The sequence below is a fragment of the Salpingoeca rosetta genome (assembly GCF_000188695.1).
Source record: "Salpingoeca rosetta unplaced genomic scaffold supercont1.17, whole genome shotgun sequence".
Classification (NCBI taxonomy): domain Eukaryota; class Choanoflagellata; order Craspedida; family Salpingoecidae; genus Salpingoeca; species Salpingoeca rosetta.
Genome location: NW_004754917.1, coordinates 611,930 through 639,277, shown reverse-complemented (window position 1 = coordinate 639,277; position 27,348 = coordinate 611,930). Strand labels below are relative to the sequence as shown.

The window sequence follows — 27,348 nt, the reverse complement described above, 5'->3', positions numbered from 1 at the left end:
TGGCGCACGGTCGATTTGATGACTTGTGCCTTGACTGTTCATTGTTCGGTCGTGTGTACATGTTAAAGAGGATATGCAGTGAACATCGAGTCCACGTCATCGATCCACACAGGGTGCAAGACACACCTTGCACACCCAAAGCACCCGCTACATGCACGCAGCACACGTGCATGTTTCAACTGAGACAGTAGCAATAAAAAAAGAGGGGAGCGATGAATGCATAAGAGACAGAACTCGGAGACGGAAAGAGAAACAGACGGACGGCGTGTTGCCAACAGCACACGCACACACATCACACAAACATAACCACTGACACAACCACGGAACACAAAGACATGGTGATGGGCACCCGACAGGTGTGGTTAAGCTCAGCTTGAGAACCAAAGGCAATGAGAGGAGAATATTTGGACGGCATGGAATCAGCACGACAAACCAAAACCAATAAGGCCGCACTACATGGAAAGATGGTGAATGAAGCGAAGAATCGACGGAACAGGAAGCAAAACACCCACACATGGGCACTCAGCCTCACAGGAAACACACGATCACGTGCATGCAAAGCATTCAAACACGAATCGCCAAAAGAAACGAGAGAAATCATGTCAAGGTGACGAGGGAAAGGGGAACCACGATGAAGTTGGCTCACGCCTCGAACACTTCAAACTGGTCCGTCCCCGGCGTCTTCCCTGCGACATCGGCGGTTGCACTCATGTCCTCGCCCTGCTTACCACCCTCATCGCCACCATCCCCCTCGTCCTTGGGTGGCTGTTCATGTGCACGCCACTTGCGCGTTGCTTCCTGCCCGCCCTCCACCGCGGCCTGCAGCCTCTCGTACGTGCGCCCCTTCTGCCGCATCGTTGGCGTGACGGCTGGGGGTTGCAGGTCTGGGTCTGGCTGGATGGACACGCGGAGTGGGCACTTGAGCTGCTGGCCGGGCCGCGTGCACGCATTCACCAGCGCATGCAGTGTCGGGTACACGTGCTGCTGGGCGCTGCCAAGCATGAAGCCTGCAGGCAACAGGAGAAAACAAAGAAGGAAGGAGGGGGGGGAGCAAAAGCGACAAAGGGTGAGAAGTGTCGTTGAGTGTCCAGCAATGTCAATAAGAGATGGCGGCGAGCAGCGCTGGCAATCAGAACAGGCACAAGGAACGCTTTCTCGCACCGCCGCCATCACCTCAACATATCGCATGTGCCCTCGTCAACACCACCGCCAGCGTTCGACGCAACAAACCTTGCGAGAACATGTTTGATGCGGGGGTGCGAATGATTTCCTCATCGATGATGCGATCGTGGAACTTGTACGAGAGGAGAAAGCGAAGTGCACCGCCGCTCGGATGACGACGAATCACAAACGCCCCATCTCGCCGCAGCCGCAGCTCCTGTTGCACCGAGGAAAGGAGAAGGGGATGCGCGCCGATGTGTAAACACGTGTTCACGCATACGTGTGAGCAAGTGTGTGAGTGAGTGAATGTAGGCAAAAGCAAAGGAAATAATGCACGCGCACACCACCATCATGAACACGTCAATGACGCCGCCAACACGTGGTGGTGCCGTCGTACCTGAAGCGCCTGCTCTGGATCTGCGTCGAGCTGCCACCAGTTCCAGGGCTTCTCCTTCGTTGGCGGCGCTGTCAACAGACGGAACGGGCGAAATGGACGGGTCAGATGCGGCAGGTCAAGTGCGAGGGCAGTGGTGATGGTGAATGAGAGCTGGTTAACTTGGCGGCACGCCAAGGACAACACATGTACACCCTTCAAACGACCAAGCAAACAAATGTCCGCACAACCAACCAAGCAAACAACAGCCCGGTGCACCACTCGGGACCGGTGCTTACCGCGCACGATGCGAGGGGAGCGCAGGCGAGACGTTGGCGGCTGTGTCGGCCACAGGAACTTGGCGCCGTGCGTCTCGTGCTGCAGCAGCGTGACCAGCATGTGTTCAAGGTTCTCGCCCTCAACACCATCAAAGACGGGGAGGCTGCACTTGCCATTGGGCGCAACCTCAACATCAACCGTCTCCAGCTTGTCGCCGTCGGCTGTCCCAAACGTCAAGTGCACACCGTCATCGCCATCGCACAGCCCGTACACGACAAAGGCGCCGGCCGCCTTGCCCTTGAGCTCCTTCAACGCCTCGCTTCTCGGCACGCCAACCTGTCGCATTGAGTTGTTCACGAGGGAGAAAGAGAGAGTGTGTGTGTATGTGTGAGTGAGTGAGTTTGGGTGTGTGTGTGTGTGTGTGCAAGTGAGTAGATGGAACAATGGCGTGTGCTTGGGTGAGCTGATGCATGATGAAACACCACAATGCTGCTGTCGTGGTGTTGCTTCGCATGCAAACGCACGAAAACGCACGTAACACGTGACACAAGCAAGGGCTGACCTGGCACCACGCCCATGCTGCGCCGGTGTGCTGGTCTGCAGCGGCGAGGGTGTGCGGACGAGCAAGGAGGCACATCTGGCGCACGTTGAGGGTGCAGTCCAGCGAGTGGCTCGCATCCTGATGGTGAATCACTGTTGTACGCAAACACGCATGGGTGTTAAAAGATGAAGAGAGGTAACCAGGAGGCACTAAAGGCACACACACACACAGCGACACACATACACACACATACACACTCACACTCACACTCACACAGCGACACACATACACACATACTCGCACTACACACATATACACACACTCCTCACCGAGGTCCTGCAGTGTTGGGAAGAGGGCCTTTGGAGCGGCGCTGAGGAAGAAGCCGCCAAAGATGCCGTTGCTCTTCGCCATAATGTCGCGCGTGACAATCGCCTGATCCTTCTTGTACGCTGCACACATGCGCAGGAGACATGCGGGGAAGAGAGGGGTGTGGTGCACAAAACAACGCCATGTGTGTGAGGGGGGGGGGAGGGAATAGTGGCAATGTGATCCATCAGGAAACTTGCTGCAATCCCTTCATTCATTCACGCACGACACATTCGCACAAACGCACAAACACATACACATTGCATGCACACAGACAGACACACACAGACACACACATACACATTGTACGCACCGAGCTGGAAAGCCACGCCCTCTTTCGGCGATGGCGTCACGATGAAGGCGCCTCTGCCGCGAGATCCGAGAATATCGCTCGGGTTCACGTTCGCTTGAAGCTGTAGCGGAAGGAGGAACGCAGCACAGACACGAGCGTGCCAACAGCGAAGGGGGTCAGCAAGAGCGCGCAAGCAGGGCCGGGTCATGGCATGCAGACTCACCATGCAAGCGTCAGCTTCATCACCCAACTCACACACACACACGCACATACATACACACACACGCACGCACACACACACAAACATACGCGCACACACATACACAAAACTCACGTGCAGCCAGGAGAGGGTGCGTGGTGCGCGGCGTGTGGATGCGCGCGACTGCGGCTTAACGGAGAGCGAGGTGTCGGGAGCGATGGACACGCGAAGGCGACACAGTAGGTCGCCAGAGCTATGGGTGTAGTGCTCCACAAGCCTGTGCAGGGATGAGAGCACCTTGTGTTGCGCCTTTGCCAGGTGGAACCCCGGGTTGAACAGGTCTGTCTTCGGGGTGTGGTAGATGCGCTCGCGGTGCACGCTGTTGCCGACCTTGTACGCCAGCACGAAGCTCGAGGGCTCCGTGGCGTGGCGGTAGATCACAAACGCGCCCGTCTGCTTGTTGCTGAGCAGCGCCTCTGCTTGGGCCTTTGGCGTGTCAATCTGCCACCAGCACCACGGCTCCTCGGCCCGCTTCCGCTCCGTGATGGTGTGCTTGATGTCATCGCTCACATCGCTGCCATGCAACTCGACAGGCAGTGGCCCGCGCTGCTGCCTCAGCGCACCGACGAGCTCCGTCATGGTGCGATGCACAACATCTGGCTGCGCCTCGAGGGCATAGCCGATGGTGCCATCCGTCTCCGACTCGGCCTCGTGAATCTCAAACGAGAGCACCGCGCCCTGGTACGCGACGTACAACACAGGCGTGTCACCCCCGTCCTCCTTCATGGCCACGAGAAAGTGGCCGTCTGCTTGCCCTGCTAGCTGCTGCTGCGCCTGCGCAGGGCTGCACCCGCCACCGACAAACCGCCTGTCCCACGTTGGGCGCTCCTGGCGCTTGACGCTGCGCTGCTGCCAGGAGATGGGGCGGCGGCGTGTGTCTGATCCGCGCGGGACGAGCGGGTACGGCAGCGGTGACGTCGCCAGCTGGGGCGGGTTGGAGTAGAAGGCAACTGGTGTGTTTGTGGAGTGTGGAGCAAGCGGGGAGGGGGAGTGGCGTGGTTAGGCGTGGCACAAGGCGGCGAGTGATTTGGATGGGAAAGTGGGGGACGCGTCGGATGAAACGTTTGAATGCAAATCAGCAGCAAGGAGACAAGCATTCGCACACATGTAACACACACAGGCACACACAGACACAGGCACACACAGACACAGGCACACACACACACACAACATGACGCAGCACACACACACACACACACACACACACACACACACACACACACACACACACACACACACAAAACAAGACGCAGCACATACACACACACAAAATACGCACCGAGGTCATCGAGGGAGGTGAATTCCTCCGCAGCGGATTCAAGAGCAAATCGTCCATCGCGCTCAACAATGGAAGATTGCGTCACGCGCCCGTTGGAGACGACCGTGAGACCATAGGCTGATCCGGGCTGTGACGCCATGTGAACCAGGAAGGACCCGTTTGGAAGCCTGCATGCAAGCAAAGCGAGTGCATGAGGAATCATATGCACACGCGCAGGTACGTGTGAGAAAACAGGAGTCCCCATGCAGCAAGCGCGGTCACAATACATACTGACGACACCATTGGATCTGAATCGCATTCCTCTCCCCTCCCCCCTTCCACCTCCGTTGTGCCAGTGGTTCACACGCGTCACCTTGCGCTGGTGAGGCGAAGGGTGGCGCGGCCAGCGGGCACGTCGGGTTGGAACCACGCGCGCTCAACCCCATCATCACCCGGCACACCGCTCTTCGTGGACGACATGCTGCCGCCCCGCCGCTGATGCTCGCGTGCAGCTGTGGAGGCGGTGGTGGTGGTAGAGGTGGCGGTGGCATCGCTTGCGTCTGCCTGTGCCCCCTCCTCGCCCTCTTCCTCTTCATCAAACGCGGGCAGAGCACCGCGGCGCAGCCTGGCAACGTGTGTCAGCAGCTGCGAGCGGTGGGAGGCGTCGTGGATGTTCATGCGGTCCAGGTCATCTGCAAGTTGTTGTTGTTGTTGTTGTTGTTGTTGTTGTTGTTGTTGTTGTTGTTGTTGTTGTTGTTGTTGTTGTTGTTGTTGTTGTTGTTGTTGTTGTTGTTGTTGTTGTTGTTGTTGTTGTTGTTGTTGTTGTTGTTGTTGTTGTTGTTGTTGTTGGGGAGGCGATTGGAGGTGGTAGGAGGTGGTGGTGAGTTGCGTTGGTTGAGATGGGGCAGTGAGCGGGCAAGAAGAACATCATGAAGGTACGTCACGCCAACACACACACACACACAGACACACACACACACACACACACACGCACGCACGCACGCACGCACGCACGCACGCACGCACGCACACACACGCACACAACACTACATGTATGCACCTGGGGTGAGGCGGAGGAGGGCTGGTCCGGAGATGGAGTGGGACTGGAAGAGTGCCCTGTACTTTCCGAGACGAATGCGCGTCAGCCACTTGCTCACGTCCGTCAGCGTCCAATCCGCAGCCTGGCACAGGTCATCACACGCACAAGTGTTTGAGCAAATGGTGAAGAAGTGTGACGGTTGCAATGGGGGAGTGGCACATGGCCAAAGAGAGCGTGCGTGTGTGAAGTGAATTGAGCGTGCTTGTTTATGGTCGAGTGCTTGCAAACAACAACAAAAACAAGCCATCAGCGAGCACACAGGCAACATGCACGCACCTTTGAGTTGTCCGTGTCCTTGACGGGCGTGGTGAGATCGGTGCCAGCGGAGACGGTGTGGCTCAGGCGGCGGTTCTTGCGCAGCGACCTGAGGTCAGGCGAGACGACGAAGAGGAGGGGTACGGGGAGAAGGGTTGATGGGAGCAGCAGAAGCGTGAATGTGTGTGCGTGTGTGTGCGTGAGTGTTTGAGTGTTTGAGTGTGTGTGTGTGCGTGTGTGTGTATGGAGTGAGAGAAGTGTGAACAAGGGAATTCGAACTAAGACACACACACTCAGACACACACACATACACACACGCAAGCTGTCATTGCATGTGTCAACAAGCACATTGCACACCGCGAGGCAAGCACGTACGCCTTGGCCTTGAAGAATGCTGGCTGCTGCTCCTGGGAGGTGACGCCGAGGTGGTTGAGGTCCTCACGCGTCATGCGGGTAAACAGGTGCCCGCCAATGTGCAAATCCCGGCACAGCTGCGAAAACTCGCCTGGGTCGCAAGCAACAGCGACAGCGGTGGTGAAGTGGTGGGTGGGGGAGATGGGAGTGATGAGTCAGGGGCAAAGTCAAACTGCAGTCGCGCATACGGAAACGTTCGAGATGCGCTCACAACAAACAACATAAAGCCAAGACAACACTGCCCCTTCTTCGCTGTCTATCTCCCTTGCAGACATTGCAGACAACATCAACGCCAGTCATGACGAACCGAGGTTGTGGTCGGCGAGCCACTCCGCAACGGTGATGCTGGACCATTCCTGCGGCAGCTCCGGCCGCGGCGACACGCCCATGAGCACGCGCCGCAGGTGGTCTGGGTGGTGGCGTTGATATGGAGAACAAGGGGGTGGTAGATGGTGAGGAGGCGCAAGACAACACAACAACAACACAAGCAAAGCACAAGCCACGCAAGGCAACGAAACTAAACAACGCATTCTGGCGTCTGTGTGTGCCGCTGCGTGGCTCACCGATGTTGGTCAGGAGCTTGTCGTGTGCGGATGCCGGGATGCCCATCTTGACGAGATCAACGGCCTTGAGGTGGAGGAGAACATCGCCGTCAACCCCCTGGTGCCGCATTGTCAGCAGCAGGTTGTCGTGCTCGTGTCGCTTCAGCCACGACTCCACCTGTCGCGCAGCACGTGTACGTGTACATGTGTGTTGGCAGCGTGCGTGAATGGCTGGTGAGTGTGGAGCATACAAGGGGGTGTTCAACACACGCACACACACACACTTCATGTGCGCAGACAGAGAGACAGACAGACAGACAGACAGACAGACAGACAGACAGACAGACAGACAGACAGACAGACAGACAGACAGACGCACACACACGCACGTACACACGAGCACATGAGCACTATTTTTTTTGGCACACGCTCGCCAACAACTCCCACACATGCGGCCCACCTGCTGCTGGTCCCAGTGTGTGGCGGCAAAGATGAGCGGGTAGCTGTTCTTGACGAGCTCGGCCTCGACGCCGTCCAGCACTGCCCGCCGCTCGCCAGCCTCTGTCACGCCATGGCGTCTGCACCGAAAGAGGTGAAAACGGCAGTGACATCAGCACATGCATTGTAAAGTGAGGGCACCCAAACGCACACATACACAACCGCACATGGCAACCAACGTCACTGCATACAACCACAAACAACAAGCACATGCACTCACACCCTTCCACCCCCCCCCACACACACACACAGCACAGACACCACTGCACACGCACATGAGGTCGGCCTCTGTTGCAAAGACGAGAGCAGCGCCGTCAACGCCGTTGTCTGCGAAAGCGGAAGCGTGGCGGCCCATGCCGATGCTGCTGAGCCACATCTGCACCTCCTCCGGCGACCACGTCCACATGCCGCGCGGAACCGTCGTGGGGGACGCAGCTGCCTGACGCGCAGAGGCAATGTCGACAAGATCCAGCACGCGGCCGCTCATGTCCGGGCCCACACCAAGCGACTCCAGCCTGTTGGTGAGAGAGAGAGAGGGAGGGAGGGAGGGGGACGAGATGGGGGTTGGGGGTTGGTCAAGAATCACATTGATGGGCCGCGTTTGAAGCGACGCGCCATGGAAGGAAACACACACGCACACACACACACACACACGCACACGCATACACACACACACACACACACACACACACACACGATCACACACACACGCACGCACGAATGCAGAGCACGTGTGCTCACCGCTGCTGGGTAATGGCTGCGAGCTGTTCACCGTCGACATCGGCGTCGTGAAAGCGGCGGCAGTGTTCGCCCAGGCCGTTGTACGCCAGCCAGTCACACACGGCACGCGTGCTCCACTCCTGCAACCCGCTGCCAGAGTCCCAGAACGCTGGGCCGCGCTTGTTTGGCTGCAGCAGCGGCGTGGCGTGTGTCGAGAGGGCTTGCTTCTCACGAAGACGCCCCACAATGTGCAGCAGGGCAGTCTGCACATCCGTGTTGCGCACGCCCATATTGTACAGCGACGCCTGCGTCAGCTCAAGCAGCTGCGATCCAGTCATCTGTGCATGTGTGTGTGTGTGTGTGTGTGTGTGTGGCGGGAGAGGGGGGAGATGGAGGTGAATCAGTGAGGAGTGGGACCTGTGAATGATCAAATCGACACAAGAACTCGGAGCGCGGAAGTGCAAAACGGCACACACACACACACACACACACAAAGCGCACACACACACACAGAAACACACACACAGAAACCACACACACAGAAAATGGCGACCACCTTCTTCTTCTGCAGGGCCGGAATTGGGCTGTAGAGGTTGTGGTGGGCCAGGCAGTCAATGACCTCCGGTGGGGACCACTGCGCAGCTTCCGTCTCCTCCGGCTCCGTGCGGTGCTGAACAGCAGCCAGCGCAGACATGAGCGGGTGGCGAAGATTCGGTGGGACATTAAGGCTCTCCAGTTGGCCCTGGCGCAGGAGACACAGCGACACGCCGTCAATCTTCTTCTTCGCAAACGGCCGCTTCAGCTGCAGCGATGTGGGGGGTGGGGTGGGAAAAGGGGAGTTAAAGTTGCGGAGTGAGTGGGGTGGCTGAGATGAGGAAGCATGGCAAGCCCGCTTCACGTCACACACACACACACACACACACACACGTCACACGCACACACACGCACGTCACACGCACACACACGCACGTCACACGCATCACACACACACGTCACACACACACGTCACACACGTCACACACACACACACACACATCGCACACCGGACCTGTCCGAGGGCGTTGTGGTCGAGCCAGTCGCCGACGTCGGCAACAGACCAGCGGGCAGCGAGCGGGCAGGGAAACGCCTCCTGCAGCGCCGCCACCTGCTGTGCAGCCCTCTCTGCCTCCGCCGTGTCGGCCACCTCCCACATGGACACAATGTCCTGTGGGTTGGTGCGCAGCAGCGATGCGCCCGCAATCTTGTTCTTCTTGCATTTCTTTGCCACTTCAGGGCAGTTTTCGCTCTGGAAGAACGCAGACACCTGAACACAGCAAAGGGGGGGGGGGCGAGTGTGAGAGAGAGTGAGTGTGTGAAAATGTGCGTGTGCGTGGCGAGGGATTATGTGTATGTGTGTGTGTGTGTGACTGCGTGTGAATGTGAAATGCAAGGAAATGTGTGTGCTTGAAGCCGGTATTCGCAAGGGGCCGGCCATGTCGACAACAGCCTAGCTGAGCGGCAATATGGAAAGTGGTGCGCTTGCTTACCTTGGAGACGGACCAGGAGAGCGGGTTGGCATGCGACATTGGCGAGAGCGTCACGTCAAGCTGTGCAGTCGTGATCCCATACGCGGAAATGGAAGTGTTGGGTCGTGAGTTGGGAGATAACTGCGTGCTTGCAAATGAAGCAACGCACAAAGCAGCACAACACCAACACATCCACAAGCAAACACAAGCATGAACACAAAGCACACGCACAAAGCATGAGCAGCAAGCTGCACTCACAGAGAGGCCCTTGTCTGGGGTGGCGAGGTGGTTTGGACGCACGCGCGGGCGCTGCGAGCGGTCAAACGAAGACTGCTGAGTCAGCAAGCTATCGGTGCGGCGCACAAGCGACTCCATGTCCGGGGTAGCGGGCTCCCCTGCCTCGCCCACGTTGAGGTTCCCTGTGCGGCGAAGCGTGCTGCGGCGACGAACAAACTCCGGTGTCTCATCCACGGCCGCGTACGTGTGTGCAGCAGCAGAAGAAGCAAAGGCGGCGTCGCCTACAGTGCTCGAACGGTTGGACAGGAGCGTGCCTGCGCGGGCGTGTGCAGGCGTGCGCGTGGGGTTGAACTGGTGCGTGACCGAGCGCAGCCCGACTGCCGGTCGCGGGGCACTACCGCTCGTGTCGTTGGCCAGGGTGTACTCGGCCACGTCGACAGCCTCCTCACCATCTTCCGTCAGCTGGTGACGGAGAGAGCCCGCACCTGCACCAACACCGGCACCATCAGCGCCATCAGCATAACCGTTCATGGTGTCGCTGGCGGCGCCAAATTCGGCTGCTTCGTCCAGCACCATTTCGTCGGCACCGTACGCCGTGCCCTGCAGCGCCGCTGCTGTCCGGTAGAAAGAGGACACCAGGTCCGCTTGTCCGCGCTCGCCCACGCCGTCCATGTCGCCACCGCCCATACCGTCGTCGCCTGCGCTGGTGGCGGCGGAGCGCTGGTGGAAGCGGAAATCGCCTTCGCTTGCGTCATCATCGTCGTGGCGGTCGAGGAACACACCCGAGCCGCTGCCCGTCGCTGTGAACACACGCGCACGCGACTGCGATGCACTGGGCACGGGCGTCGCCTTGTGTGTTGTTGCAGTCCTGGTGGTGGCGGCAGTCATGTCGCTGTAGCGGCTACCTCTGCTGCTGCTGCGCTGGAGGTGGCGAACGCGGCGAGGAAGACGTGACGGGCGCAGCACCTGCAGCGCGGCAGGGTACATCGTCCAACGAGAGGGGGGAGGCGGGAGGCGAGGAATGGGATGAGAGGTGTGACAGAGAGCGAGAAGGAAAGCAGGGCGCAAGCGCACTGACGACACAAAGCACAAGCCCAAACACGCACGCACCCACACATGCGCATAAAGCAACAGCAACAGCAACAGCAACAACAGCAGCAATAGCAACAACAACAACAACAGCAGCAATAACAACAACAACAACAACAGCAACAACAACAGCACAAGCTCATCCGAATGGCTGACCTGGAGCGTGAGCTGGTCGCGTGCGCGGGAGATGAGACGCTTGACATCGGAGACATCGCCGTCCTCAAGACTGCGCCCGTTGGCAGCCATCAGCACATCCCCAACCTGAACACGCACGAACACACGTGGATGGAGGTGGAGTGATGGATGTGGTAAACGGCCAGGTGTGAGACATGTGGTGGGAGCACGGGCGTGAATTGGAGGCGACCAAACATGACTTGGCGAGCACAAGAACCTCGCACAACTCCACCCGCACGCCGAAACGACCAAAAGAGAGGACAACACGCGAAACAGGTGCCTTGCTCGCCATCGCTGTACTGTTTTCTTGCTGTCACCTTAAGGCGGCCGTCAGCTGGTGAGTGCTGCGTGATGTTGATGATGGTGGGCTGGTCTCTGCCGTCGTGGCCAGGGCCGCCACCAATGCGGAAGCCAAAGCCGGGCTCGTCGGGGTCTGAGGAGGAGCAGCAACAGCATCAGGGCGAGTGGTGAAGTGAGGGAGGGGGGGGGTGAATGCAAATGCAGATGGAGCAAGTGTGGACAATGTGACGTGATATGAGGCAAGTCGAAAATGACAGAACACACACACACACGCACACACACACACACCTACACACACACCCACACGCACCCACGCACCCACGCACCCACACACACGCGCGCTAAACGAACCCTTGACAAGGACGACGGTTTCGGGCTCCCAGAAGATGTCATCGTCGTCGTCGCTGTCGTCGTATGCGTGTGCGCCAAACGCGCGGCCATCACCATCACCATCACCATCACCACTGCGCGACAGTTGCAGCCGCGAGGCGACGACGTCCGCCACATACTGTGCGAGCGAGTCTTGTTCCTCGGCCGTCATGCGGCCTGGGCGGTCGGCGAGCACGCGCAACTCGGCGCGGAGCTGCTCAATCTTCTCCGCGAGGCGAAGAAGGTCGTTTTCCTTGCGCACACCCATCCGCCGCATGTCATCGCGGCTCATCTGCAGCAGCCTGCGACGTGGAGCCGGTGGTGTTGCGGGGCGTGGTGGGGTGTGGGAGGTGTGTTATCATTGTGGTGGGTTGGATTGTGTTGTGTTGTTGCTGGGTGATATGAACAGAACAGGACAGTGTGTCGAATCATTTCCACACACACACACACACACACACACACACACACACACACACACACACACGCACACGCGTGGGTGGTATGTGTTTGTTTGGGTACACGCCTTGTCAGTATGCACTCACGTCTGGCCATCAATGTCGTTTGCAGTGAAGCTTGAAGCGACGCTCTGCAGGTTGTTCTGCTTCAGCCAGCGCTCGACATCAGCTGCGCTCCACTCCGGCACGGGCCGATCAGAGACCATGCCTGATGGGAGGTGGTGGGGACAGCGGATGAAGAAAGGTTGAGGGAAGCAAGACGGGGGAGAGTGGGGAGGTGAGAAAGACAGAGAGGGCGAAGGTCCAAAACAGACGAATAAGCGGCAAGGAAAGCAGCAATGAAGCCAAGGTGGAAATACGGTACCCCCAAACACAAGACTCGAGCACACACAAGACTCGAGCACGCACACACACACACACACACACACACACACACACACACACACACACACACGCACGCGCATGTGCCGTACCTGCATCCGCCTGGTCGTAGAAGGGGAAGGCGCCGCCACTGCTGCTCTTCTGCAGCTGCAACTGCACAAGTGCAAGCAGGCGGTCGCGCTTAGCGGGCTCCGTGACACCGAGGGCGGCCAGGGCGTCGTGGTTCATCGCCGCCAGCGCAGCGCCCATGACGTGCTGCTCGCGGAAGGCGGGGACATACGCACCAAAGCCCTTCTCCTCCAGGAACGCGGCAACGTGGCTGCTGCTCCACTTGCGAATCTGGTTGGCGGGGCGGAACAAGGGGGAAAGGTGTGGGGTAAGGGGCGCGGTGTGTGTGTGTGTGTGTGTGTGTGCGTGTGTGTGTGTGTGTGTGTGTGTGTGTGTGTGTGTGCATGTGCGTGCATGCTTCTTTGTGCTTGTGTTCCACGTACGTTTGCGGGGCGAGATGCAGAATACACGCGCATTTGGTCGCGCATGGCCAGCTCTGCAGTCATCACGCGGTGATGATGATGGTGGTGGTGGTGGTGGTGGTGAGCAGGAGAGAAAGGCAATGGTTGCAGCACAGCAGGACGACCTCACGACTGACACCAACCAACCAACCAGCCAACCAACCAACCAACCAACAAACCAACAACAGCCACCACTCAGCGAAACAATGAAAAATGAAATAATGACAGACCTGCAATGCTGTCGAGAATGGCTGCACGGTCGTTCGCGTGTTCAATGCCGAGATCGCGCAGAGACGAGTCTGTCATCGCCAGCAGCGCAGGGCCGTCTGCATGGCGGTGGCGGTGGTGGTGGTGGTGGTTTATGCGGTGGATGGTGACGGGATGAGAGGAACGAACATGCACAACATACAACGGTACTGCCGCATCACGCACACACGCACACACATCCACACACATACACACACACACACATCATGCACACATACACATACACACGTCATGCACATACGCACACATACACACATGCACACCCGCAAACGCACCGATATCCATGCGCAGAAAGATGGAAGCGAGGTGGTTGTCGTAGCCGGCATCGTACAGGAGCCACATGCGGACAGCAAACTTGTCCCACGTGACCACGGGTGCGGCGGGGGCGCGCTTGGACCCGCGGGCCGGCGCCACCGACGACCGTGACGACGTGCGCGACAGCTCCTGGCGGATGGCAGATGGCGATTGGCGATGAGGGGGAGGGATTGGTGGAGGTGGAGGTGTTGAAGAGGGGGGGGGGGTGAGAGTGAGAAGAAGAAAGGGTTTTGAGGGCCGTGGTCTTCGTGTGACACAGGATAGAACAAGGCACAGGCAAGAGGCTGCGCAACAAACATACATTTCACAGGCTCAGCTCACCCCTGGGACGCTGAATTGGCTGGCGAGGAGGTCTGGCTGAACGATGAGCGCCTGCATGTGGTTGTATATCTCCTCGCTCTGGTCCCGCTGGTGGGCGGGGATGATGATGGGGTTGGATCGGAGTTGGGGGGGGTTAAAAAGTGCGAGGCGTGAATACATGCGTGCAGTGGACAGAAGGAGACAACACACAGGGAGACGCAATGCACACACACACACGCACACACAACACACAACACACAACACACAACACACAACACAACACACAACACAACACACAACACAATACACGACACACAACAACGAGGACCAGCGTACGCTGATGCCGAGGGCCTGGATATCGTGCGGGGTCATGGTGCTGAACGCTTGGCCGTCAATCCCGCGCCGCTTAAACGCCCGCGACGCCTCTTTGCAGTCAATCGAGTGCAGCCACTCTTGCACATCCCCTGCAGGTGGTGGTGGCGGTGTGTGTGTGTGGGGGGGGCGTGTGTGTGACAGTGTGAGAAAGTGCAAAAGTGAGAGAGTGCGTGCGTGTGTAGCATGAACAGAGATGTGTAAGGGTGTCGTGTGAGCGCGTGGTGTGGCGGCAGTAACAAGGAATATGCGACTTACGTGCGGTCCACTCGGCGATGGGCTCGTCAAACACCCAGTTCTGATTGCACATGCACACGCACGCACACACGCACAACCATTCGTGTGAGAACGAGCAAGGTGCCCACAGTCAACACGCGCAACGAACCATACAGCACGCAAAACAACAGCAGCAACAGCAGCAACGGCACACAAAGTACAGCGCAAGTGCGGGGCGACTGACAGTGATGTTGTCATCAATCCAGTGTTGGTGGGTGAGGGAGGGCACGGCGCGCGTTGGGCGGGAGCGCAGAGCATCGAGGGCACGTCGCTCATCGTCGTCCTCAATCAGATCAAGCGATGTCATGTGCGCAAACTGCACAGCGCCGCAGGGAGGGTGGTGGTGGTGGTGGTGTGGTGAGATAGTGGGTGGTGGTGAGATGGTGAGATAGTGGGTGGTGGTGAGTTGATGCCGACGACAAGAAGATGCGAAAACCACACACGCACACACACACACACAACACACACACATGTGCGCTGTGCATCGTACCGAGGTGGACGTGGCTGCCTTCTTCAGGTGAGGTGGTGTGGGCCACTTGCCCTGATGAAGACGCGACAAAACAGATGAGGCGAAGGTGGTGAGATCCAAGAACAAGCAGAAATCACGCACACGCACACGCACACGCACACGCACACGCACACGCACACGCACACGCACACACACACGCACACACACACGCACACACGCACACACACACACACACACACACACGCACACACGCACACGCACACCCGCACACACGCACATGCACACGCACACGTGGACACGGGAAGCAGACCTTGCTTGAAGCGAGTTCGGGCTCTGTGGCGCGGCGGACGGGCGCAATCACATCAAAGACTGCACAGGAGGAGGTGGAGGGTGTAGCGTGAAGGGATGAAGGGTGAGGATGGTGGCCACGCTAAACACGCGATTGCAAGAGCAAAGGGAGGGAACCACCACACAACAAACACAGCCTTAAGTCGCACGCAGTCACAAAATAACACAAAGCGCTCACACACCATACAACACCACACCACACCATACAATATACCACACGACCACCGTCAACAACTCACCGTAGAGGACTTTGCCGTCGTCGCTGCGGATTGCAGTGCCGGCGTGAGGGGCAGATGGCGTCCTTCGCCCGCTCACATCACCACCACCACCACCACGACCACGGCCATGCCCGGCCTTCAAGTGTTGCTGTTGCTGTTGCTGTTGAGGGTGTGGCAGGCGCTTGCTCTGCTCGTGTGAGAGAAACGCCTGCAGATCGTCGCTCTCGCCGTATTCCTGCAGCAGTGACGCTTGCTGCTGTTGCTGCTGCTGTTGCTGTGAGGTTGGTGTTGGCAGTTTGCCGGGCATTGCGGCATGACCAAAGTCATCGTCGTCCACGTCTGACGTCGCAAGCGCAGCGTCCTTCCGCTGAGGTGATGGTATGCGTGGTGTGTGTGTGTGTGTGTGTGTGTGTGTGTGCGTGTGTGTGTGTGTTATCGTGGTGAGATGTAAATGTGTGTATGCGTGTGTGATTGGTGTTATCGTGGTGAGATGTGAATGTGTGTTTGTGTTTATGTGTGTGCGTGCGTGCGTGCGTGTGTGAGCACGCCCACCCGCGTACAGTACTCAAACACACGACAATGCATGGCCTCTTGACGTTCAACTCACCGCGCTGGAGATGGCGGCTGGTTTCAGGACGCACGGCAGCGTGGACACGCTGTGGTTCGCTTCATCGCTGTCGAAAGCACGTGAGCAGGTCAGTCAAGTGAGTTGCAGTTGGGCAATATGGACATGGCATTACAAACGACCGCACACCACACACACACACACACACACACACACACACACACACACACACACACACACACACACACACACACACACACACACATGAACATGTCAAGACGGCATCGCATCGAGGGGACAGACCTGTAGAAGGCGATGAGCTCTGACATGAAGGGAAAGGCAACCTTGGATCGTTTGAGGCGCAGCCCGCGTGAACCTGTCCAACACACACGGCAGCGATGATGGTGAGGATGACGAGAGTAAAGGAGGATGCGTGTGCTGTTGAGTATGGAGCAAGCATGGCAGTTGCGAGGATTGATTGGCCACATCAGTCACGAAAAGAACACCCGCATTGCTTACCGAGCTTGATGACTTCGTTGCGAATCTGCCCGTTGTTGTCACTGTCACGATGGTGTGTGTCCAAGGTAAGGGTGTTGGTGTGTGTGAGGGAGGAGATGCTTGTCAGGAGAGGAGGGGTGCTAACCGCAACAACAGCGTGTTCGAGATGCACACAAATACACAGGTGTACATCCACATGTTCATGCACACACACACACACACACACACACACACACACACACACACACACACACACACACACACACACACACACACACACACACACACACACACGCACGCACGCACGCACGCACGCACGCACGAATGCAAACACCCACATGCATGCACACACACACACATATGCATACACGCACATGAACGAGAGGATGTGTGCTCCCGGGATGGAGTGTGAGGCGCGGACAACAAAGGCGCCTGTGTGAAGGCCGTTGAGGGCGATGACAGCCTGCCTGTGGACGGCTTCGCCCAAGTACCATGGCGCTGTCTTGGTGGCATCGTCGATGCCAGAGAGGTTCAGCCGAGACCGCGTGTCCATCTGCTCGTGTCACATAAAGCCAAGCAAGACATGATGTGAATGTGAAAGAACACTCAGCACCCACCGATCAACAGGAGCGCAAGCGAGCAAACCATGCAAAAGCCAGCGTACATACAAGCACACTCACACACACACACACACAAACACACACACACACACTCACACTCACACACACACACTCACACTCACACGCACACACACTCACACACACACACACACACACACACACACACACTCACACTCACACGCACACGCACACGCACACACGCTAACCCTGTGGCTCAGGCGACCGCTGCCGGTCCAGCGCGTGCTGGTTGCAGACAGCATCATCTTGCCAAACACCAGCACTCAACGAACGCTCTTTGTGTGCCTGCTGTGCTGTGCTATGCTGTGGCGTGGCGTGTACTCCTCCTCCACCGCTTGCCGAAGGTGATGAAGGACGTGCGTATTGCTGTGCTGTTGTTGTGTGTGTTGCTGTATTGGGTGGTTGGCGGTGAAATAAATCGCCACCGCTTTCGCTGCTCTTCGCGCGCGCGTGTGTGCACAAACAGCAGCAAGAAGAAGAGAGAAGAGAGACGGGAATCAAGGTGTGTGGTGTGGTGTGATGGCGAGAGACAACCACCGTCTCGAGCTATTGGAATCCTGCGCTGTATGCGTGGTGTGTTTGTGGTGTGTTTGTGGTGTGTTTGTGGTGTGCTTTGCCTCCTTCCTTCCTTTCTTGTTGTGTATCTGCTCCCTTTCCGCCCTTCCGCTCGTGGGTGTGGATTTCGGTTTGGCAAGTGAGCGTTGCTTCGTTCCCTGGCGACATGGCTGTCTCCCAAGCAACCAGCACCACTTGCTCTTCCACGCACAGCCACTGCGCTCCTTGCCGAAACTCACGCACTTGCACACACACACACACACATACACGCACACGCACACACACGCAACACATCGATTCACGACTCGTGCACTGGCGCACACGCAGGACAGGACTTTGGAGATCACGGACTGCAACGGGCAAGCAAGCAAGTGAGCCAGTGAGCAGGCGAGCTCGCACGCAAGGTCGCGCCCGTGCTTACCAATCACCATGCACGTGTTTAGGAGCAAGGACGAGCTTGAAGCAGAGGCCGCAGAGTTTGGGAGCATCAGCAAGTTTGGCGATCATGTCGCGGCACCACTCCAGAGCACAGTCGTCTTTGCAGACTGCAAGCACGTGCACATCGCCGAGCTGCCGCCAGTGCCATCTCTCGAGCCTCTGCACACGTATTCCCCAGAAGGTGTGTGTGTGTGTGTGTGTGTGTGTGTGTGTGTGTGTGTGTGTGTGTGTGTGTGTGTGTGTGTGTGTGTGTGCGTATTTACGTGGGCCTTCGCCTGCTTGCATTCCTGCTCACCCCATGCTTACTCTTCCTGCTCACTCCATGCTTACTCTTCCACTGGCACGGCTGCCTCTCCCCCTGCCCGATTGCTTTCCCTACCCCCCTCTCCCGCTTGAGCAGGCATCCATGCATACCCGCACTCACTAGGCCCACTGCCTGTATGGACTCCCGCGCACCACAAAAGGCCACAGCAACACTTCGTCAACATCAAGTCTGTGGATGCCAAGCGCTATGGCAGCGACACCAGCAGCTACCTGCTCGCGTCATCCGACACAACCTTTGACATTGTGCTGTCGTGGGAGGCGGTGACACCACCCAGCGAGCGTAGCACTGATACCAGCGAGCAAGACAGGCAAGACGAGTCACGCGTGTTGAGAATCGACGCAGGCCGCTCGTTTGAGGGCAGGGCGCTCCCGTCAGCGTACTCGCGAACTCGCCTCCACCCCACTCAGGAGGGGCACCTCGCGTACATCCGCATGTGGACCAACTCGATCCACTTGCTCGACCAGGACAAGTGCGTGCGTGAGTCGTGCATGTGTGTGTGTGCGTGTCTGTGTGTGTGTGTGTCTGTCTGTCTGTGTGTGTCTGTGTGTGTCTGTCTATGTGCGTGAGTCGTGCATATGTGTGTGTGTGTGTGTTCGTCTGTGTGCGTGTCTGGGTTTTAGAACACCCGCATGCACCCCCCCCCTCTCTATTTCTCCCTCCCACCCCCACCCCCCCCCCCCCCAACGCCCTGCAGAGAGGTTCGAATGTTCAAAGCAACACGAGCGCCGCGTGCACTTGCATATGTGCAGGTTGGCCCTGAGGACACCACGCTGTTGGCTGTCACTGAAGGTGTTGCCTTTGGCGTCATGCTGATTTGATTTGTTCGGAAAGGGGTGTGAAGAAGCAGAGCAGAACAGACGGGAGCATCAAAGATGGCGATGGGGGGGATGGCGATGATTAAAATGAGCTGACGATTTGACGTGGGCTGTATTGTTGTGTATGCAGGCACATGCTGTGACGCATATGTGTCTTGGCAAACGCTCGAGCCTCCACTCGCCTCATGCGCTTGCTACGCGTGAGCCCACCCCTCACCACCTTGCCACGCCTCTTTGCTTGTCTTCATCAGGTGGCATGATCAGCGCCTGGGATGCCCGCTCGCCAAAGCCCGTCATGTGAGTGCACAGTTCAGTGGTTGTCTGGGCGTGTTCACACCGTCAGTGGGATGCTGTTGGTATGCCTTTCATGCACACGACATGATGGCCACACTCTCACTTTCTCGTGCACACGCACGCACGCACACAACACACACAATGCATGCACCATCCCAGGCGGGAGCAATATTCGGCGTCGTGTCTACTCGCCCTCGCTGGGCAGGACGGCATGCTCACGTGTGCAGGTGAGGCAATGACGAATGTCCCAAAGCACCAAGTCAACACAAACATCAGCGTTGACAACACCAACACACACAACTCTGTCGTTTTCACTGTGAGACCTTGTCCAACCAAATACATTCACACACACACTCTCACACACACTCACACACACACACACACACTCACACACACATTCACGCACACACGCACACATTCACACACACACACACGCATACACAGGGCTGGACCGGTCTGTTGATGGCATTGATCCACGTACGTGGCACGTGTGTGGCGCGTGGAAGTCGGCCCTCAAGTACGACGTGGGCATGGTGAGCATGTCGCCGCGCACGCCGGGCGTCTGCTGCGCTGCTTCTGGCGGCGACTCGGAGATTGCCTGGGGCACGTGGATGACCAAGAACAAGCACAAGCACAAGGTAATAGCACAGAGTGTGTGTGTGTGTGTGTACCTATGTGTGTGTTTGTGTCTGTCTGCCTGTCTGTCTGTCTGTCTGTCATCTCTTGCCATCTCTCACCCCTCCCCGCCATCTCTTCACCGACCACGATGACATACATCACTCTACGCCTCAAAACCCCACTCGCCCAACACAACCACACCTCCCCTCCGTCCCCCAAACCTTGTGTAGACGTCTCGGCTGACGTCGGACTGCGTGTTCCGCGCAGACGCGCGCTGGTGCGGCATTTCCCATCTCCCAGACTCCGGTGAGCAAAACAAAGCATGCTACTGCTGACGCTGCTGCTCTTGTTCTTGTTCTTGTTGTCGTCGCCACGCATAGCGTGATTGTCGTCGCCACGCGTAGCTTGCCCTAAATGCAGTTGTGTTGCATTCTGCGCGTCCGCACTCACGCCCGCCCATCAACTCCAGACGACGTGGTGGGCATGACGACAACGGGGCACGCGTATGTGTTTCGCAACACGGTGCCGAGCGAAGAAGGGGAGCAACAGCAAGGGCAGGCGCAGCAAGACCTTCAGCAACAAGCGCAACAGCCGCAGGAACAGAAGAGGAAGGAGGCACAGAGGCGCAGCAGCCACGGTGGCAGCGATGATGGCAAGCTTCCAGCCAAGAAACCAAAGGAGGAGGAACAAGCGTAACATCACACCACGCTGAAACACCATCCATGACACAGGTGTTGCTTCCTCTCGACAACTTGCATTCCATGTCACTCGTTGCCCTTGCAGTTTGTGAAGTTTCGTAGGCTTTCGTGACGCATGCTCCAGCCATCCCTTCTGTCCCCACCCCTCGCCCTCTCTCTTGCTTGCATTAGCGCGTTCGCTGGAAATGTAAGGTGACGATGATGCGTTTAATCAACGGCAGCAACAAAACCCATCTCCCCACTCGTGCCTCAAGAGCCACAACCACCGCGCAATAAAAGAGTGTGCGAGCCAACAAACAAACACAATGGCAACAGAAAAGGAGGTGGTTGTGTGGTTTGGGAGGAAGGAAGGAAGGCAAGGAGGACAAGGGAACGAGGAAGAGAGCAACCAACACGGAAGCGTGTGGCATCAACAAAGACGCAAGGAGTTGTAAGTCGAATCGGGAAAACGTGGTTGACGAAAGGAAAGAAAGGAAGGAGGTCTGCTGCTTGCACAGTTGGGTACAGGCGACGCAGCGGGACAGTCCATGTGTCGGCTGGGTTGGCGGGGCACAACAGAGGCGGAGGGAGAGGGGGAGAGGAAAAAAACAAGAGGCAGTTGGTTGGTTGCGTTGATGTTCATCAACTACAAACGACAACATCCAACACAAACACGAAAGATAAGAAGAAACGAACAACAACAAAAACGCGTCGTTCGTCGTATGCAGCTGTAAAGCAGCACGCTGCACACGAGACACAACGAGGGCATAGTACAGGGCCACAAGGCAGGGATGGGTGTCGCAGAAGCACCATCCATCCATCCATGTAACCAATTAGACCACGCACGCTTGATCAACGACATGAAGAAAAAAGCAGCACAACAAGCGAGGGGCAACGGGAAGCCCGGGACACAGCGTCTGAACAACCAAGTCAAGCAGCGTGCAGAGTGCACCAAACACGTGCACGAGCATGCAGGTTGAACAGCAGGCTGCATGCAAGCAAGCACGCGTGTTTTGCGGCTACAGCGTGGAAGAGACCCACAGAGTGGTCGACCAGCGAATACACAACAAGCACGCTGTGAAGCAAAACCACGCACGCACACACCACGCGTGCCGATGACGCAGCCAATGCCGGCAAGTCCGAACAATGAAAGACACAGGGCACGCCTGAGCCTTCGCCCCAGCTGCTCACGCTCACATACGCTTACATACACACACGCACACACACGCGCACAAATCACAGCAACAGCAACAACGAAAGGGGGAGAGGACACCAGTTAAACAGCTACATTCCTAAGGGCCGAAAGAAGAAAGGAAACAAAAATAAAAGCAGCGAGCAAGCAAACATGGTGGTGACACGAATGCGCACTGTGTCCACACCGCCATGAGGACAGCAGCATCGCAAAACACCACCACCAGCCAGCACGCTGAAAAGAAATTGATTGAGCACAAGCTCACCCTATTATGGAAGCAACAGAAGAGACGTGGAAAGGGGGGGAAGGGGAAGGGATAATGACAACAACCTAGTGTAGCAGAAGAAGAAAGAGAAAAAGTGAAAGGGGGGTGCACTTCACTTGCTTGTGTGTTGGGAGAACGAAGAACGGAATGGATGGGGAAGGAACCGGTCAAAGAGAGAAGGGGGAGAAACGCCAATTATGGGGGAGTACGAGTTCCAAGAAGGCTTGGCATGATGAATAAAAGGAAAGAATGGAGGGTGTGTGAAAAAGAAAGGCGGCAGCGAGTAATGCCGGAGAAAGGAAAGTGAAGGTTGAAGGTTTGGGTGTTAGGTTGAGGGAAAATGACGATTGGGTCGGCTCTACGCACGGCAAGTCACGAGCTGCCGAGATTGCCATCGCCCCCGTTTGTTCAGTGGGTGAAAGCGGTGCGTGCGTGCGTGGAAGGGGCCACGGGTGCAGCCTGCGAGACGGCCGTGTTGTACATGAGCATGTTCGGGGCGAAGTTGTGGGAGAAGGAGGCGAGGTACTGCGAGGGCGCAGACATGTTTGAGCCAAACGGCATGGCCTTGGACAGGTCACCGCTGACCGGCAGCGTCTGCGGCTGCTGCTGCTGCTGCTGTTGCTGTTGCTGGGGCAGGGGTGGCAGCTGCGACGGTGCTGCGGTCATTCGCCCGGTTGCGCTGGAAGGACGGGAGCTGTTTTGGGAGGCGTCGTCCTCGTCCGACCCAGCATGGCTCTGCTGGCCCGGGTGCTCTTCGCTTGGGCGGCGGTGCTGGTGTTGGCGGTGATGTGCGACCTTTGCGCGCTTGGTGGGGAGGGCGCCGCCATGCTCCTCGGTCATGGCCATGGCCTGCGCATCAAACGGTGCACTGAAGCGCATGCCACCGGGCATCTTGGCACCGCGCTGCTGCTGCTGCTGTTGCTGCTGAAGCATGAGCATGTGCTGGAATTGGGGGTTCATGAGCGCTTGCGAGAACATGGGGAGCGTTGGGAAGACGTGGGAGTGTGGTGCGGCGGTGGATGGCGTGGTGACGGCCGAGGCGTTGCTGATGCCGGCGGGTGACGTAGCGGTGAGGTGTGGCATGCTCTGTGGCGGGCTGTGTGCGTCGGTGGAGCTCAAGCTGTTGGGGTTGCGATGGTGCATGAGAGGGGAGTCGTTTGGGGATGAGCGGGAGCCCGAGGAAGGCCCGTCGTGGTCCTCCAAGAGCGCCACGCCTTGCCCTTGGTGCTGGTGCTGGTGATGGTGGTGGTGGTGCGAATGCTTGGTGTGGAGGTGGTCTGGCTGAAAGTTGGTGGCGGTGACAGCGGTGGAGGAGGAGGAGCTGGTGGTGGTGGTGTTGCGCTGTTCTGGGGAGCGGTGGCGGTGCTTTCTCTTGTGCTGCTTCTTGCTCTTGCTCTTGCTTTTCTTGCTGCGGTGCTCTGTGCCGTGGTGGGATGCAGCGGAAGCGGAAGAAGTGGAGGAGGCGCTGGGGCTTGCGGCGTTGCTTGCCTCTCCGAGCGGCTGGTGCGGTGGTGAGCGGGCCATGGCTGACGATGCCTTTGCTGATGATGCCGATGCCGACAGTGACGCCGATGACGCAGAGGAGGCCGTGCTGGAGTTTGAGTTTGAGCGCTTGCTCAGGCCGGCACTGCAGAAGTGAGGTGGAAGAGAGAGGGGGGAGGGCAAGAGGGCAAGAGGGAGAGGAAGAGGAAGAGGAAGGGGGGAGAAGTCAGCGCAGGCCAACCAGGAAAATTTTGGAGAAAACGACAGCACAAAATACATTGAAAATGGTGTGAGCGACACGATAAAAGCACAACAAATTAGGGCGGGCGTGTCGTTTGCCCGTCTGGTGGTTGATGCAATGTGGAGGACTTGGGGCAAACAGGTGGTGATGATGATCGAAAATGATGACAAAGCAAGATGGGCGCAAGTCGTTGCGTTGTGTTGCGTTGTGTGTGTGTGTGTGTGGCGAAAAAAAAAAAAGGAAAGGAAAAGGAGATGTCGCAGTGTTGGCACAAACACGTTGGTTGCGACTTTTGCTTGTGTTTGTTTGGTTTGTTATGCGTGAAGGGGTGGGTTGATTTGACTTACGCCGCTGCTGCCGCCGCTGTTGGCGGTGGAGGTGGGATTGTGGAGTCGACCATGGCGGCTGCGATGAACTTGCTGGTGGTGGATGGGCGGGTGGCCAGTTCTGTGGTTCCATCCGGGTGGTGGATGATGGGGATGCCGGAGCGGGCCTTCTGCGCGCCCGCAGTGCCGGCCACCAGTGTCAAGTGCATCCTGCACACAAACAAAGACAAACAGAACAGACAAAGGAGGGTGATGTTGTGGCATGATGATGATGCAGATAGGTTGAGCGTGAGGGCTGTGTGAAAAAAGGGAAGAGGGCTTCATGTTGCGGGCAGTGTGTGTGGCTGGGAGGGTGGGAAGAAATGGGGGTCCAATGTAGGCCAGGTCAGTGGGTAGTGGAAACGCAACAGAAAGAAAAACCGCGCAGCCCCAAGATCACAGGCACAACACAAGTTGTACTGTGTGTGTGTGTGTGTGTGTGTGTGTGTGTGTGTGTGTGTGTGTGTGTGTGTGTGTGTGTGTGTGTTGGTTGAATTGCCCCTTTTTGGTTGCATGCGTGCATAGACAGTCGACGTACGCGGTGAAAAAGTCGTCGACCTCCATCTGGGTGGTGCGTTCGAGGTGCTGGTAGAGCTCGAGCAGGCGCCTGCCGTGAACGGGCAGCTTGTCTGTGTCTCTGAGGCGCCAGAGTCCGCCCAAGCCCGGCCTGTGCTCCGGGTGCGGCGAGTCGTGGTTCCAGGCAAACGACCCGTTGGCGCCAGATTCTTGGTAGAAGCTGGTGCGCATGGAGAGGTTGTGGCGCACTGAGTTCTCAAACCCTTTGGTGCTCTTGGACTGCACAAAGGGCAGGCCGCGGCGCACAAACGAGTAGATTTGTGCCGTGCGCAGCGCACCCGTCTCGCTTGTGTGCAGCGCAAGCGCAATCAGGCCCTGTGTGTGTGTGTGTGTGTGTGTGTGTGTGTGTGTGTGTGTGTGTGTGTGTGTGTGTGCATGTGAGTGTGAATGTGTGTGTGTGCGTGCATGTGAGTGTGAATGTGTGTGTGCATGTGAGAGTGCAAGAGAGCGCGCAAGGGGCTACTTTCGGAGGCAGCAAGAGGTAGAACGACAAGCCGAAAAGACACACAGACACAGACAAGCAGCCAGCTCAAAGGAAAGCAAGCAGCAACACACACACACACACACAAACCACAGGAATCAAGCATGCATGCAAGGATACATCATCAACAAGCAAGTCAGCCATACCGCGTATGTGATGTGGATCTTGCTGCCCTTGCTGTTGAGCGCAAACGTATCCATGTTGCTGGTTCTGGGCATATGTGTGTGTGTGTGTGGTGCACGAGGATTGGTGGTGGATAGAGGCGTGAGGGGGAAATCGACAGATGAAATGAGATGAGGTGGAGATGAGATGAGATGCGATGGAAGGGCGGTATGCGAGGGCAAGGGGTGGTGGCGTGGTTGGGGGCACGCACGACCAAGAAAGAAAGAAGTGCACGACGACTGGTTCAAGAGAAAAAAATGAAACCCCTTGCATGGAAAGGCGCAGCAAACAAGCAAGTCAAGAAGGGAAGGAAGGAAGGGAGGGAGGTGCACAGCAGGAGACGAACGCAATGGGCACTGCTGGGTTTGTGGAGGTGGTGGTGGTGCTGATGATGCTTAGGCGGTGCGTTACCTTTCTCGTTTGTGTAGTTGCAACGAGGCTGGTTGACAGCTGAAATGAGCCAGGAAGCTGCTTGTTCTGTTTGTCTGTCTGTCTGTCTGTCTATCTGTTTGTCTGTGTGTGTGTGTGTGTGTGCAGCATGAACATGAACGTGCAGGCAACAGCAAGGGCAGGCAAGAGAGTAGGATGATGATGATGATGATGATGATGATGATCAGCTTCGGACAGGATGGTGATGGCGGTGGGACGGTGGGAAAGAGGAGGCGGGAAAGGCAAACAAAGGTGAAAGCGACACGCACGCATGGGTGAACAAATGGAAAGCGCGATGCAACAATGGCACTTGTTTGGCGGTGGTTCGTGTCGTGTGTTGGTCTGCGTGTGTGCGTGTGCGTGTGTGTGTGTGTTGCTTTGCTTCTTACAATGGATATGGTCGACGGTGGAGGAGTAGTCAGGTTCTGACGACGATGACAGGGTCACGAACCCACGGCAAAGTGGTGGTGGTGGTCGTGCGGTGTTGAGAACCGCGTTGGTCAAAGAGAGAAGCGAGGGTGAGGGAGGGGAGGAGGAGAAGAAGAAGAAAGGAGAGGGGGGTTCGCTTGGTGGTGTTGCTCGACACTGTAAGCGGTGGTGGTGGAGGCACACACAAGGGGGTGTTTTGGTGTTTGTTTGCGGAAGGGAGAAAGTGGCACAAACACACCAAACCAACCGCACCAACCAACGAAACAGAGACGACACGCACAACCAACCAACACCGCACAAAGGGGGGAAAAATAGCAGCACGATGATGAAGCAACCGCAACTCCCACACAACGCCTCCCACTAGCAATGCAAGCAAGCAAGAACGAAAGGCAAATAATCTGCTGATTCCTCCAAGCAAAAGCAAGACAGGGGAAACGCACATACACATACACAAGGCACTTACCACGTACGGGCACACATGCGCGCACAAAAACAGTGGGACGGTTTTGCTGTGCCTAGCGCCTTTGGCTGCAGTTATTGTTGCTTGGGCACAAACAACGCCAGTGCGTCACATGAGCAAGCAGTGCGGATGATGAAATGGTGCACCGGGACTTTATGGAAGATATGCCAAAATCACGTTTCGACGCGAACGTGGCAGTGGG

The 27,348-nt window shown here is 57.3% G+C and overlaps 3 protein-coding genes across 3 annotated transcripts; 1 reads left to right on the top strand and 2 right to left on the bottom strand.

Moving 5' to 3' along the window:
• Positions 1-17: 17 nt before the first annotated feature.
• On the bottom strand, positions 18-17,947 carry PTSG_06838 (uncharacterized protein). The gene is made up of 42 exons (XM_004992181.1): positions 17,531-17,947; positions 17,079-17,257; positions 16,726-16,766; positions 16,510-16,582; positions 16,249-16,315; positions 15,663-16,008; positions 15,386-15,444; positions 15,097-15,147; positions 14,791-14,922; positions 14,589-14,628; positions 14,295-14,422; positions 13,980-14,066; positions 13,619-13,787; positions 13,307-13,402; positions 13,059-13,111; positions 12,660-12,906; positions 12,274-12,394; positions 11,714-12,033; positions 11,380-11,495; positions 11,045-11,149; positions 9,821-10,765; positions 9,584-9,643; positions 9,106-9,360; positions 8,614-8,859; positions 8,079-8,395; positions 7,613-7,852; positions 7,300-7,417; positions 6,861-7,017; positions 6,605-6,706; positions 6,259-6,388; positions 5,905-5,992; positions 5,590-5,710; positions 4,903-5,221; positions 4,551-4,717; positions 3,347-4,221; positions 3,034-3,133; positions 2,684-2,803; positions 2,376-2,506; positions 1,834-2,149; positions 1,559-1,626; positions 1,231-1,378; positions 18-1,007 (listed from the first exon to the last, which is right to left on the bottom strand). Exons 1-42 carry the CDS (start codon positions 17,585-17,587, stop codon positions 643-645), a joined length of 7,875 nt encoding a protein of 2,624 aa, XP_004992238.1. The 5' UTR covers positions 17,588-17,947; the 3' UTR covers positions 18-642.
• On the top strand, positions 17,722-21,382 carry PTSG_06837 (uncharacterized protein). Its single transcript, XM_004992180.1, has 9 exons — positions 17,722-17,844; positions 18,225-18,516; positions 18,736-19,129; positions 19,355-19,449; positions 19,727-19,772; positions 19,929-19,996; positions 20,214-20,407; positions 20,618-20,693; positions 20,857-21,382. Exons 2-9 carry the CDS (start codon positions 18,327-18,329, stop codon positions 21,081-21,083), a joined length of 1,290 nt encoding a protein of 429 aa, XP_004992237.1. The 5' UTR covers positions 17,722-17,844; positions 18,225-18,326; the 3' UTR covers positions 21,084-21,382.
• Positions 21,275-27,169, bottom strand: PTSG_06836 (uncharacterized protein). Its single transcript, XM_004992179.1, has 6 exons — positions 26,647-27,169; positions 26,240-26,341; positions 25,813-25,876; positions 25,148-25,500; positions 24,592-24,780; positions 21,275-24,148 (listed from the first exon to the last, which is right to left on the bottom strand). Exons 3-6 carry the CDS (start codon positions 25,864-25,866, stop codon positions 22,930-22,932), a joined length of 1,815 nt encoding a protein of 604 aa, XP_004992236.1. The 5' UTR covers positions 25,867-25,876; positions 26,240-26,341; positions 26,647-27,169; the 3' UTR covers positions 21,275-22,929.
• Positions 27,170-27,348: the final 179 nt, after the last annotated feature.